This window comes from Maniola jurtina, chromosome 20 (genome assembly GCF_905333055.1).
Source record: "Maniola jurtina chromosome 20, ilManJurt1.1, whole genome shotgun sequence".
NCBI lineage: Eukaryota > Metazoa > Arthropoda > Insecta > Lepidoptera > Nymphalidae > Maniola > Maniola jurtina.
The window spans coordinates 8,175,311-8,189,841 of record NC_060048.1 but is presented as its reverse complement, the minus strand read 5'-3'; the positions used below and the strand labels follow the sequence as shown (position 1 = coordinate 8,189,841).

The following is a 14,531-nucleotide window of genomic DNA, read 5'->3' as shown; positions in this document are numbered from 1 at the left end:
GACAAAAAGAGGTTGCGTGACTCCGCAAAACTAAACGGAGACTTATAAATAGAATGTGTTTAGTACCTGTTACACTATATTTATGAAACTTTTACAGCGAAATTTCGCTAACAAAATGCTAAACGACTTTCCATGGGTTCAAGTTACGCTTTTGACGGAAAACGTTCACACAAAACTGCTGTATAAATTGAAATTACATGTGATTAAGTAGTCGAAACTTTGTTCCTAGGAAGGCCTGGATCCTCATGGACATCAGAATCGGTTACGCCGGACTTCTAGCGGCTAAAACCGTCAGGCATTCTTAGGCGCAACGCACACCGTCTGAGTGGAGTGGTGCTGAGGCGCAGCGTCTTTCTTGATGACAATTCAGTACATTTTAAGTTTGCTTTTATTGTAACCTGTCATTTGTGTTTTGTGGTGCAATAAAGTATATACATACAATTCATACTGAGCTTTACTTACTTTGGTATAACAGTTGTTCCTTTTTCATGGCTACCAAGTACCAGCGTAGACTTTATAAAATTGAAGTTTGGACTATCAGACCACTAACCCTAGGCTCCTTATCACTTGTGTGTGTGTGGAATCCACTAATATACACAGCCTAGCTCATCTTAATTCTGGGTAAACCAATCATCACCAAGTACCTATATTATGAGTGTTCAACACGAATGATTGGCATCATCGCAACCTCACACTGGCACATCCCTAGTCGCCACGCAGTCTAACAATCATTTTCGTTTTCGAATTTAAAGAAGATTATAATTGCTAGGGTATCTCAAGTTAAAAAGTTGTCTATAACTTTATGAGAAGCAAGAAAATTGTATTAAAACTTGATAATTCTAGATTAAAGTGATTAAGCAAACGAAGTAGCCGCTCAAGAAGTTGCCCAGCAGAATAGTAGGTACGGTACACCTGCATTAGTAAATTAGCCCGATTGTTTGTCGGGAGCAAAGAGCAAGGTGCGCCATTTGTACGTTTAACTCCCTTTTGATTAAACAAATCAACTCGTAGATGCAATTTGAGGTACGGAAAGTTGGTATTGTTTGTTGTGGCCCAAACAAATAAAGTAGGTAGTTTAGAGGAAAATAAATCCGGTAAGTTATTTTGTGTGCGGACGGTAGCTACCTTCTTAGATCTTCCGCATAATGTTTTCTGGAGGTTTTCTGTTCTTAGGGCGCATTTCCACTGAAGCGGAGCGGAGTGGAGAAGTGTGTTTTCGAACAAGGTTTTTCGCTCCGCTTATTGTTAGATGACGTGATAATATTGTCACTCAACTGGATATAACACAAGTACGCTGGAAGAGGTCTGCTACAAAATGACAGTTATTGTGCCAATTCGAAGCGCCCCACCGAGCGTTTTGGGAATTAAAATTGACACTGAATCATTTTGATAATCTATAGTACAGTCATAATATGGTATTCAAAAAAGGGCCTGGAATTTTTTTTTTGAATCTGGAAATTGGAAGTTTTGGAAATTTTTACGTTATCACCTCGTCATCTTTGTCGCTCGCACCACAAACGCACAATGGTACCCAAAAACAGTTACTTTTACTAATAGAGTTGTAGGATACGTATAGCTTTGCTTTACAACATTTCACATTTATTTCAATGTCGTAAATATTGTGCGGGCGGCTTTTAAACCAGCTCACACCCGCCAAAAGCGAGCGTACATCAACATTCACCGATCGATCTTGGATCTCGGAAGGCTCTCGAGTCCGTGGCAAAAAGAAATGAAGGTAATCATCACATCCATCAAGAGCGCGGCCAGACGAGCGCTCCCCTGGGCGGAGCTCTGATTTCTGCTCATTTGCTCACCCCATCGCTGCGGCGTACTTGAATTAACGCTGTCTCTTTTTTTATCCATTCTTGTTTATCGTTTTTCGTTTTTTTATCTGACGTAACATATTTCTAGTTTGTCAAAAACTGGTCAAATGCGAATCGGACTCGCACACGAAGGATTCCGTACCATCTTGGCTTAGGAGTCTAGGACTGTATATGTATTCGAATCATTTAACTAAAACATTAACTTTAGTAAGTAGGTACTACATAGAGGTCGTTGATGCGAATCGTTTTAATTCTTTGTACGTTTTTGTCGCGTGGGTTTCGTTTACATAATAATGCCTATGACACAGATTTCTACCGAGTTTAGGGACAGTGGATCAATAATTTGTGTCTAGTTTTTTTAGGTTTTACTAAATTATTCTAAATTATATTAGTTGTTAATTAAAAACTTTATAATTAGTAATTTGTAAAAAACTAGTCGTAAGCTGCTTTCAATAAAAATTATTATTATTATTTTATTTTATTTTATAATTATTGTGTTCGTCAAATGCTAAGAGCTAGCTAAAATTTTAATTTTGTATTCTATTAAAAACTTAATTATACCTCTGTTTTACAGAATTAATACATTTCTCTTAATTAATGCTTTACGCAGAAACCAATATTTTTTTTAACTAAAACAAATTTCAAGTACTACACAGACGAACGAAATAATCCCTTTATCTACTCACAAGATTCACGAACTTATACGTGGAACGAATTTTGTATATAAAATAATTAATTAATAAAAGTTGCAAAGTTGGTAACGTTATGAAGGGGCGGCTTCGAAAGTTGTTAATTCAAATTCTTGAGATAAAAAATTCCTACCGCGAAATATTGTGTGCTAAATTGTTTTGAAAACTTATTTTGAGCCGAGTCGATCAGGGACCTTTTTTTATTGCGTAGACTAGGCTTGAGCTTGGCGACAATCATCTTACTAATATTATAAACGCGAAAGTTTGTATGTATGGATGGATGTATGGATGTTTGTTACTCTTTCACGAAAAACTACTGGACGGATTTGACTGAAAGGATAGGATATACCCTGGATTAACATATAATTTACTTTTTATCCCGGAAAATTAATGAGTTCCCACGGGATTTTAAAAGACCTACAGGTGCACAGGTACCTGGAGATATGTGGAGGTTTTTTTTTCATCGATCACAAGTTAGCCCGTGACTGCGATTTCACCTGGTGGTAAGTGATGTCGCAGTTTAAGATGGATGCGGGATATGGAGTAATTGGAAGGGGTGTGGCAGTTTTATTAATCACACCCCCCTTTTTGGCTTCTACACGACATCATGTCGGAACACTTAATCGCTGGGCGGTATGGCAGGTAACTATAACTTCCAAATTGCCCCTACCGGGAATCGAACCCGGGACCTCTCACGGGTAAGACGCTTATCACTGCGCAAGAGAGATCATCAAAAAGACGTTGGGAGATGTAACTAAGGTAGGTTTAAATACTATTAAGTAGATATCGGATAGACACTATTCGTAGAAGTTAATTCAACAACGGTAATTACATTTACAAACCAAAAACAATACATTTTTAATAGCAATTCATAAAGCTTTGTTCCCAACTAATGACACAGATACTATCACGAGGGGTAGAGAGAGGGGGGTCGAAACGTTAATTTAGTTAAAAGCACAAAAGACTCACACCCCGTACAGTGGAATAACATTACACGGCTCGGGACGCGGGCGGAATAGCGATTTACCGAATTTACACCGGGCCATAAAACAAGCGGGTCCCTGAGCCATCAAGAAAAACAATAGCAAGATTTTCAAATAATAAATTAGTCCTAGGCTCAAACCCACCTGATGTTACCTAAAGCACGTAACAATCTAAACCGCATAGTTGCTTTCATTCAGACATAATTGCCCTCAAGAGCTTAGCATATCTTGAAAAAAACCGGCCAAGTGCGAATCAGACTCGCGCACCGACAGACAAAGTGATCCTATAAGGATTCCGTTTTTCCTTTTTTTGGTACGGAAGTTTCCTATATACCTATTCTAAAACAGTTTTTTTTTTTTAATGCATAATAGTTTTTAATTTATCGCGCAAAATGTCGAAAAAATTACCCGAGCACGGAACCCTCGGTGCGCGAGTCTGAATCGCGCTTGGCCGATTTTTTTATTTAAAATAAGATTCAGGCTAAATTATATGAAGCTTCAAAGAACTTCAAAGTGAGAATGAATAGGGCATCATTAGATAACGGAGTCTGGTAACGTCTTACGATGAAACAATGCCCCCCTTTGCAGAACAAGTTCAAGGTGACTGTGAGAATGAATTGGTTTTATTTTCAAAGTGCTCTCACAAATAGAAAGACGACTCCCTCTGATAATCCCACTAGCTGATGCCCGCGACTTCGTCGGTTACGTTTTTTAAAAATCCCATGGGAATTCATTGCTTTTCCTGGATGCAAAGTAGCCTATGTCACTCTCAGGTGCTCTACCCATATACTATAGCTAACTATGGGTAACTATACCCATGCAAAAATCACGTTAATTCATTGCTCTGTTGTTGATGATTAAAGGACAAACCAACAAACAAACACACTTTCAATATAATACAATATTTTATTATATTCGTAGTGATATTCGTTATTCATAAGTGCTTCTGACAGAGCCTCGTGTTTTTAACCCCCGACCCAAAAAGAGGGGTGTTATAAGTCTGAGGCATCGTAGCTCCTAAACTAATGAATCGATTTTAATTTAGTTTTTTTTTTTTGAAAGATGGCTTGATCGAGGGTGTTCTTAGCTATAATCCAAGAAAATCGGTAGACTATTTTAATATTGCGTGTAACTAACAAAATATAAGTAGAAGTAAAAAAGCTATTAAACTATAAGTACGTTTTTCTGTTCGCTTTAGCAAGTGGAAAAATACAGAGATTTTTGTTATCTTACTTTGCAAACAATACGGTAGGTATTAAATTATACAATTATCATTTTCGTCTGAAACAGAATATGAAATCAGTAATTCATCATATTTTATCTAAACTCATACAATCCAAAGCTAAGATTAGTTTTGCTGGAACGAACTTTCAATATGCTAAAACTTGCTTCAGTATAATGAAATTTGCTTGTTACAAAAAAGTTTTAGCTAACTTCACAGCTTAAACTTCCAATCTAGAGCATCACGTAGTTTCTTGAAATACCAATTGTAAGTTTTATTTCTTATTTAACTTTCACGTGTTCGGTGGTTTGAATAGAATAGAATAGAATAGAATAGAATAAAATTTATTCATTGAAACCGACACATAAACATAGTATTACAAATAATGACGCTTATATACAAAACTAAATATTATATATAATAGTTTTATATTAATTGAGTCAAACGCCCGGGAAAAGTCAAGCAACGCAAGAATACTACCCTTACCAGAATCCTGAGAGGTAAGTATATTATCAATTACGTCTGACAGAGCAGAAGATGTGCTACGATGTTTCCTAAATCCCGATTGAAAATATGGTAAAATATTATGGGTCTCGCAGTACTCAATGACTTGGTTGTAGATTATTTTTTCCAGAATCTTAGAAATATAAGGAAGAATACTTATTGGTCGTAAATCTTTGACACTTACAGGATCATTAATTTTTGGTAAAGGCAGAACTAAAGCTGTTTTCCAGAGTGAAGGGAATTTCGAGGATAGTATTGACTTGTTAACTATAGCTGTGATAACAGAAAGAGTCGTAGGTAATGTAAGAACAATCATATCCATGTTAATTTTATCTATTCCTTGCGCATTCGATTTAATCGCCAGTATGATTTTTGCAACTACATTTTCATGTACAGGCTCAATTTGAAAACTACTATCCTTTAAAAATTTCTGTGAACCAAAACGTGCCAGACAAGATTCGTCGATTACATCATTACCAGGTATGTTCAGAAAATGGTCATTTATTATGTCGGGGTCATCAAAATTTTCAGGTAAATCGCCAGTATTTTTGAAATTGGGTAAAACATGCTTTTTCAGATTTTTCCAAAGGTAGGTTGAATTTTTTAAGTGCGCGTTAATATGATGATCATAAAAAGCTTTCTTTTCACAAATGGCGCTAATATAAGAGAGATGTTTCAAGTCTTTATATTCGCTTTTACTAACATCTGTCTTGCGCGTTTTGTATTTTGCATGCGCCTCATCTCTTAGTTTCATAATGTAGCGAACGTTACTAGTTAGCCAGGGACTAAAGTGGTCTTTTGTCATAAATGTTTTTAAAGGCGCGTGTTTATCAAAAATGTCCATAATTGACTTATTAAATGAAGTCACCATACTGTCGACGCTATTATCATTGATGATCCCATTCCAGTTTACTCTATCAAGGTCTTTATTGAATTCTATCATATTAATATTCTTAATAGGACGATAGGTTATGCGTTTCGACGGAATTTTAGGCTTTTTTATCTTCACCTCAGCTAAAATCATCGCGTGTCCACCTAAGTCAGGATTATGATTGATTTTGAGATTAATAATTGGAATGTTAGAACATACAATATCTATAAGTGTTTCACTGTAAGACGTGAAGTGCGTGGGCTCTGTAACAAAATTTTGAAGATTAGTGTAACGTAAAAAATTATTGAGTTGCTGAGAACTGCTGCTGGTATTATTTAAAAGGTTAATATTAAAGTCCCCTAGCAAGATAATTTCATCAAATTTAGTAAAGAACAAAATGGATTCCGTAAGAGTATCAAAAAATGTATCCACATCAAGCCAAGGCGGCCTGTAAGCAGTACCAATAAGGATATTGTGTAAATTAATAGTAAGCGATATCCACATCTGCTCAACTTCGACAGGTCCAGGCGGGTGTGAACACTTGCGCACTTTAAGCCCTTGCTTAACATAAAACCCTACACCGCCTCCTCGAGAGCGAACTGTAGGTGACCTAGGTACATGTAGAAGTTTAAAACCCTTGACAACGGGTGCTCGCGCATCCTCGCCAGCTTTCAACCAAGTTTCATTAATAGCAAGAATATCTGGGGAATGAGAATTTAAAGCCACCGCAAACTCGTCGTGATTAGTAGAGAGTGATCCAGCATTAAATAAACCCAATTTTAGAAATACTGACTTATTACCTTTTATATTTAAACATAACCAAATAATACATTCTACAAAATATTATAATTAAAGATAATATATTAGATTTCTGATCCAAATAAAAGCTTGTCATTATTACTATGTAAACAAACAAAAATGATGCAATTTTTATTTGTTTTGCTTTAGTATTTTTCGTTGGCGCGCAACATAATAGCAAGAAACAACAATAATATGTGTACATAAAATATACAAAGACAGAAAAAGTTGCAACGTTGTTACAAGTTGCAATGTTATATTCACTACAAGGTGGGCCACAAAAACAAATTTTTACAATTGATATTAATAATTTAGAAATATACAACAAAATTCGAGTACAGAAAAATAATTTCAACCCCCATCCATACTGGGAAAGAATAATGATAGTTACAATAATTGAACTGTTTGTATTAGTACCCTGCAAATAGCTATGAAGACTACAGTATTTACATGAAAAATATACAAACAAAATTATATATATAAAGTAGTAAATTCCGTGTTCACAAATGGACATCCCGGTTATACGCAGAACGAATAACAGTATTTTCAAAATACACTCGTTGTAGTTGGAGTTTAAAAAATTCATAACAATAAAACTATACATCAATGTGAGAAGTACCAGTACCGCGAAATAGTTTATCGACGTCCGTTTCTGTTTGCAGTAGATGTACTTCGGAGGACTCGGAGCGCCTGGCGTAAACTCTGCCTTCTTTAGTCCATACAAATCTCCATCTCGCAGTACGTGCGGCGTCGCGCGCCTTAACGAAGATCTGTCTGTTAACTTTTGTAAGCCGCTCGTTGATGTAAAAACGGCGGGGTTCGTGCGACGGCAGGCCGAGGTCCTCCGTAGTCGAGCCGCGGCGGACTCGTGCGTTTTTAAGAAGTTCGTCACGTGTAGCGCGACGCATGAGTCGCACGACAATTGGTCGGGAACGAAAGGAATGTGTCGCACTCGATGAATCAGCGGCGCGGGCGGCTCGCTTAGGGCCGACACGGAGCGAACTGACAATGTCACGTTCCTCGATTTTTACTCCTATCTTAGACGCCACGGTGGTAACGATATGGACCAAGGATTCATTTTCAGATTCCGGTATTCCCGTGATTTGAATGTCGTTAGCCAGATTTGACTGCTCCCTGACATTTAGCTCAATTTGGAGCTGGTTAATAGACTTTTGCAGAGTAAGTTTTTCATTTTCTAGGTCCTCAAATTTACTTTTGTAGCTTTTGACTTCTTTACTGAGATCATAAATTTGAGCTGATAGAAAATCTGTTGTTGTAGTGAATTCCGACTTCAGTTTTTCAAGGGCACTGTTTATTTGGCTATGGATTTCAGTTGATAAATAGGCTTTCATACGTTCGAGCTTCGAATCTAAAAGAGCTTCGAACTGTTTATAGGTAATAACTCCTGAAGGGTTTGAATCGCTTTTTTTGACAGAAGGTTCGATGTTAATTGCACTAGCTTCGTGAGCCATCAAGTCATCGCAGGACATATCGAGCTGTGATATTGCGTCGGGGCTGATAAATTGCTGTCGCACAGGTGTGTCATTACCTTTACGTCTCGAAGTAACATTTTCACAGGACGGACAACGCCACGATTTTTTTATGTTTTCGTAATGTTCTACATAGTATGTAGAAGTCATGTTCAAACACTGAAAATGATAAATACCCATACAGGTCACGCATTTTATCAAATCGCCTTTGTGTAGTTCCTTAGAACAAGCGAGGCACTTCATTGTTGTCTTTGTTATATTCTAACGATAGAATGTAGGCTACCGCGCACACAAGTCGGCAAGTTGTTTTGACACACTAAACTAACTCTGCCACTCACTACCACAACTTTATTTATTGTGTTATATATTGCCGAACACAATTTTACAAATTAATTATGTCGTAAAGTACGATTTACTATGTAAAAGATTTAATTTTGGACGAGCGTTGTAAAACACGTACGTTCGGTAAAAGATTTCGAACTACCCTCTCATTTTGATTAATTTGCTGCTGGTTTGAGGGACACCGCATTTACATAAATTATTAATGTTGACTAATATACGAAAGTATAAACTTGTGTATTTGCTACCTACATCTTTTCACCTCAGTATGTAATATCACACTAATATTATAAAGGCGAAAGTTTGTATGTGTGTGTGTGTGTGTGTATGTTTGTTACTTCTTCACGCAAAAACCACTGGACGGATTTGGCTGAAATTTGGAATGGAGCTAGATAATATCCTGGATTAGCACATAGGCTACTTTTTATCCCGGAAAATCAAAGAGTTCCCACGGGATTTCGAAAAACCTAATTCCACGCGGACGAAGTCGCGGGCGTCAGCTAGTCTTACATAATCAACTCATCACCGACCTACTACTGAGCACGGGACTTTTCTCAGAATGAGAAGGGCTAGGCCATCCGCCACGCTGAATAAGTGCTGATAGGCAGACATACTTTTCCCAACTTTCGAGAAAATTATGGAGAACTTCCAGGTATCCAGGTTTTCCGCAGGAACCGTGACACGCGGAAAGACAGACAGACAGACAGACAGACAGACGGACAGGGTACGGAACCCTAATAAACATCGATATATCGATATTTATCCTCGATATAGCTCCACCATTAAATTCACGGCGATTGTATGCAATACCGCTAGGTGCGAGGGGAGTAGTCTTTCTACATTCAAATACGAGCCAAAAATCTTTACAAATGCAAACGAGAGGGACTTATAAGGCAACGTAGGCGTTGGAGTAAGACGGAAATATTGTGCATTCGACTTAGCTCTGCGGTTGTGGTCGAAACAAGAGGTTCTTCCCACTTCAGCCACTGTGGTTAAAAGTACCCCAACTTTGCTACGAATTCAAGTGGAGTTTGAAAAACAAATAAGTTTATATACCTATAGGTAGAGTACCCACTCTCCGCGCTACATTATGTACATTACGTATCTATTGCAATTTTTTCAAGCTATCTCTGTACGTACTCTATATCGGGCCGTGAAAAGCTAGACAGACAGACAAGCACACTTTCGCATCTATACTAATAAATAAAATTGAAGTGTCGTGTCTGTTTGAACGGGCTATTAATCTTCGGAATGGCTAAAACTATTTTGACGGGACTTTCACAGACAAGTAGAGGATTAACCAAAGAGTAACATAGGCTACTTTTTAAACCGACTTTGAAAAATGGAGTTGTGTTTTTCTACCTATGTACACTGATATCTCCGAGATTTCTGAATCGATTTGCGTTTTTTTTAAATCGTTAAGGGAACTTTGCGACATTGTTCCATAAAAAATTTGGATTCCAACTCCTCAATCCTGATGCTGCAGGGGATCTGACCAATCCACGCGGGCGAAGCTGTGGGCATCATCTAGTTTATAATATCAGTATGGAAGTATGGATATTACGCATGTCTATAGGATTTCCATGGACACTCCATTGTAAAGGAAAATAATGTGAGAAAATAAATCGATATTTTTTTTTATCTTGAGCTTTCAATATAAGAAAAAAACGTAAAGCGAACAATAAATATCAGAACGCAAAGAAAGCAAAAAACTCTTTTAATTGAATCCGCACGGAGAGTTTGTTGAAAATTCTTATAAATGAATGACGGGAAAAGGAAATAAAAAGCGAATCGAATGAGAATTTTTTTTCTTCAATATCGGAATAATGTGTTTGAAGTATATTGTTTTGACCATAGACTTACGATTTTTTCGCTACGGTTTTGACTCTTAAATTTTTATCTAAACAGACTATCCAAAACCTATAGAGAGTTGAAAATTTTCAAACTTTATAGCGCGGCAACCAACTGGGTTGATATATTTTCCTTAGGCAACCTTCGTATGTCTTGTTCCTTGCTTCCTGCTTTAATTGGTATTGAATTAGCAAAAATTGTAACTTAACCTTCAGCCAGATTTCATTAGGCAACCTATTCGAGATATGTTCTTTTATAAACCATAATCGATAAAAATACGCTTTTGTTAACAGAGGGAGAAGGTCGAGTTTTTTCTGAAAGTTGCACTGTAAAACTCAAGGCACAGAACACAAACACATATTGGCACAGAGCTGAAGCGATGCATGGATACTAAACATGTGCGTCACTTTGGCGTCCCCAACCCGATTGCCATTTCGATCTGTCGCGTATTATAGTAGTAAATATTTCGCAACTTATTGTTCCTTCTGAGAATAATTTCACCATCTGTTTTCTGTTTGTAATCGAGTTTGAATAAATATTTGTAGCTATTTATTGCGAAGATCTTTCATTTTTATTATTATTGATATGATTTGTGTAAAGCGAAATTGATAGAAGTTGTCGTCTTTTTGCGCGTAACTAGTAAACATGTTTTCATATTTTCCGATATCGCAATATCGCGGGAAAATAGGCTGAGAAAGTCGAAACTTTTAATGGAAACGTAATAAGTCTGTATTACTTCTAAGTTATCAACTAAATAATCTTATACTAAGTTTAGTAATTTCATATTAAAAAAAAAAACATCTAAAACAGTTTGTAAAAACTATTGTCAAAGACAACGAAATACTGAATGGAGTAAGGACTTGGAACCAGAGAGACGAGTCGGGGAGGGGTGGTGCGTATCAACGCCATACTTTTGTGGGAGCAGCAACGCAGTGCCCATGTGGCACTCAATACTCAAATCCACAGCGGCGCGGCGCCGCAACGCGCGTGAAACGCATAGTGTGACCTCAGTCTTATAGCTCGTTCACACAGGCTGCGTAAGAGTTGCGTAAGCGTAGACGTAGTGCGTACCATTGCGTTTTATATAATTATGGAACTGCATGAAACATGGCACACCGCTTGCGCAAAGCGTGGACGTATGCGTAACACGGTGTGATAGGGGTTTACGCGCGTCACTACGCACGTGTCACGTGTACGCAATTACTGTAAATCGGCCTTTAGACTGGCCTCGTTTGTAACCATCCGATGCTGCTACCGGCAGAACTTGCTGCACTTGCAGACTTCCTGCAACGTCGCGCCTCATGCTGCTGGATGACTTAATGGCTGATTCTTTAATCGTCAGATAATCCGACTAGAAGATTTCATAGACTGATAGACCGGTCAGAGCAAGGTGGATTGAACAATCGCCGCTGTCATGAGTTTTGATGACGAATGTTGGTTACAAAAGTGCGGGGTTCGTTCACCCCGTTGCCATGGCGACGGTGACCAGCGTTTGCGGAGTCTTGGTTGCTGAAACGGGGACCCATGATATTATGATAGGTGGCGATTGTGTAGCGTCTGTCACGAATAGTAAAAGAATCACCGATGGAGGAATCCTTATATTATTATCATACCATAATTATTACATAGCTGAATTTGTGAAATTCCATGGCAACATCTGAGGGACGAAGCTAAAAATCAACGCTGTATGCTCGTATGTTTGAGCAAGAGTACAGCATCTTTATTCCATGTCATGAGCCGGAACCTTTTTCACAGGTTACACGCTATACTGACTTCTTTCCGTGGATAGTGTACAGTAGCAATGAGTATCAATAAGGAACGTACCTGCCGCCGACAAGTAAATAATTGCCGTCTCGTAGCAGTAGCCTGAAGTAGTCTGTGTGTGTTTCGTTGCCCAGGAACTTGTGCGTGTCATCGACTCCTGCAACAAACATGGGAAACATTAACGATATTTAATTTTTGACGGTTTTCCATAGAGCAGACGATTATTAGTTAAGAGCAAGTGTAAATTAAAAATTTATAGCACCCCCGGCAAGTGAAGGTTACAGCCTGATGACCCAGATCGGGCTGAAATTTGGTATTCAGATAGCAATTATGACGTAGACATCCGCTAAGATTTTTAAAAATTCAACCCCTAAAACTAAACTACCCTAACTCCTAAGGGAGTAAAATAAAAGTTTGAAATTTGTGTAATCCACGCGGACAAAGTAACGAGCATAAGCTAGATTTAAATAATTATACCAACTGTACAATACTATGTATGTATAGTGTATGTACTTCTACAATAATACCAACTGATGCAAATAGTGAAATACCTACTTAGATGAAAAGCGTTGAAATAATTTAGAATATTTTGGGGCTCATTTTGTAAATAACACACAAAAAACCTCGTTTTAGTACAATTCCCAACAAAAAATTGGGAACGTAAAAGGTATTAATCGCATACAGAGGTAAAACTCGCATACACCTGATCCCAATTATGTTAAAAGGTACGCAAAAGTTTCGATTTTATCTCATTAGTATACTGTTACGATATTCTATGGAGCCGAGAAGAAATTTGCATTTCCATTAGTCAGTCTGTAACAATTTATTGAGCGAGTTTAAAGCCATACAGAGAACTTCTACAGTGCTTTTAATTCTTATGACATATTCTATTAAGAGGGGTCTCTCCATCACTCGTTTCATACAAACGTAGTTTCAATTTCATTTGAATATTAAGCAACCCAAGTCCATGAAATTGTGCAGACATATACTAGAAACTAATATCTATGTCTGTGGTTTTCCAGATTTCTGTTAAAACATTCGGTTTCGGCAAAAGTTACGCGGTCTTAAAAATTTACATACAAATCTTTGAGCCCCTGTAATTTTAAAACTACATATTTTTAGAAAAATCTAAAACATCACAGACACAGATATTAGTTTCTAAAATATGTCTGCAAAATTTCATGGACTTTGGTTGCATAATAGTCAAATGAAATTGGAACTACGATTGTATGAAGCGAGTGTCGGAGAGAGCCCTGTTAACATTTTAAGTGCATAGGGGATTCGTATTTCGTAGACCTCTGTAGCAGACACTGAAGTCAGCGATACGAATTTGACCACACGTAGACTTCTATTTACATATTTTTCGCGACTGCGTTTCAGATTTATTAAAAACCTTTGGAATTTCTTAAAATCCTTTCGATGTTAGAGAGAAACTAGATAGGTAAATACACGAAAAATCTCGAAGCTACTGACTGAGCTAGTGGTTGAGTTTTATATCAATCAGTCAATATCTCTTTTTGACCGACTTCAAAAAAGGTTGTATTCCGTGTGTATGTACATACATATATAAGCATAATGAAAAAATATTTCATAGATTAATTTTGTGAAATACATTTTTATGATGAACGATAATACACAAATTATTAAACCACAAAAATACATTAAAATAATCTATAGGATTTTTACATTAAAAAATAATATTAGGCCAGCTTCAATAATTGAGCGCAAACATGACATATACAATATGTGAACACTTCTTACCTATTAAATATCAAGTAAATTATATATAACAAGTGTAAATTAAAAATTTATAACACCCCCGACGATCCAAAGTATTTGAGTTTTCCAAAACATCATTTTCAAATAAATAATTATGTATTTAGGCAACGTCCATCTTGACAGCTTGACATTTGTCTATTGACATAATATTATGAACCTAACGGTTATCTAACCTTCTTTTCTACAAGAAAACTAGAAAAGAGCTCATAACTCTTAAACGGCTGAACCAATTTTTTTTGATTATAGCTAAGAACACTCTCGATCAAGCCACCTTTCAAACAAAAAAAACTAAATTAAAATCGGTTCATTCGTTTAGGCGCTACGATGCCACAGACAGATACACAGATACACAGATACACAGACACACAGATACACAGATACACACGTCAAACTTATAACACCCCTCTTTTTTGGTCGG

General features: G+C 37.1%; 1 protein-coding gene across 4 annotated transcripts in view; it reads right to left on the bottom strand.

Annotated features, from left to right (window-relative positions):
* Positions 1-14,531, bottom strand: part of LOC123875985 (semaphorin-1A) — a 438,478-nt gene that overhangs the window by 66,174 nt on the left and 357,773 nt on the right. For all 4 annotated transcript variants that reach the window (XR_006798239.1, XR_006798240.1, XR_006798238.1 and 1 more), the window contains exon 2: positions 12,395-12,491. Coding sequence is in view for 1 of the 4 variants with exons in the window: in XM_045922126.1 (XP_045778082.1) it covers positions 12,395-12,491 (97 nt within the window). In the remaining 3 variants the exon portion in view is untranslated. The remainder of the gene's footprint in view (positions 1-12,394; positions 12,492-14,531) is intronic.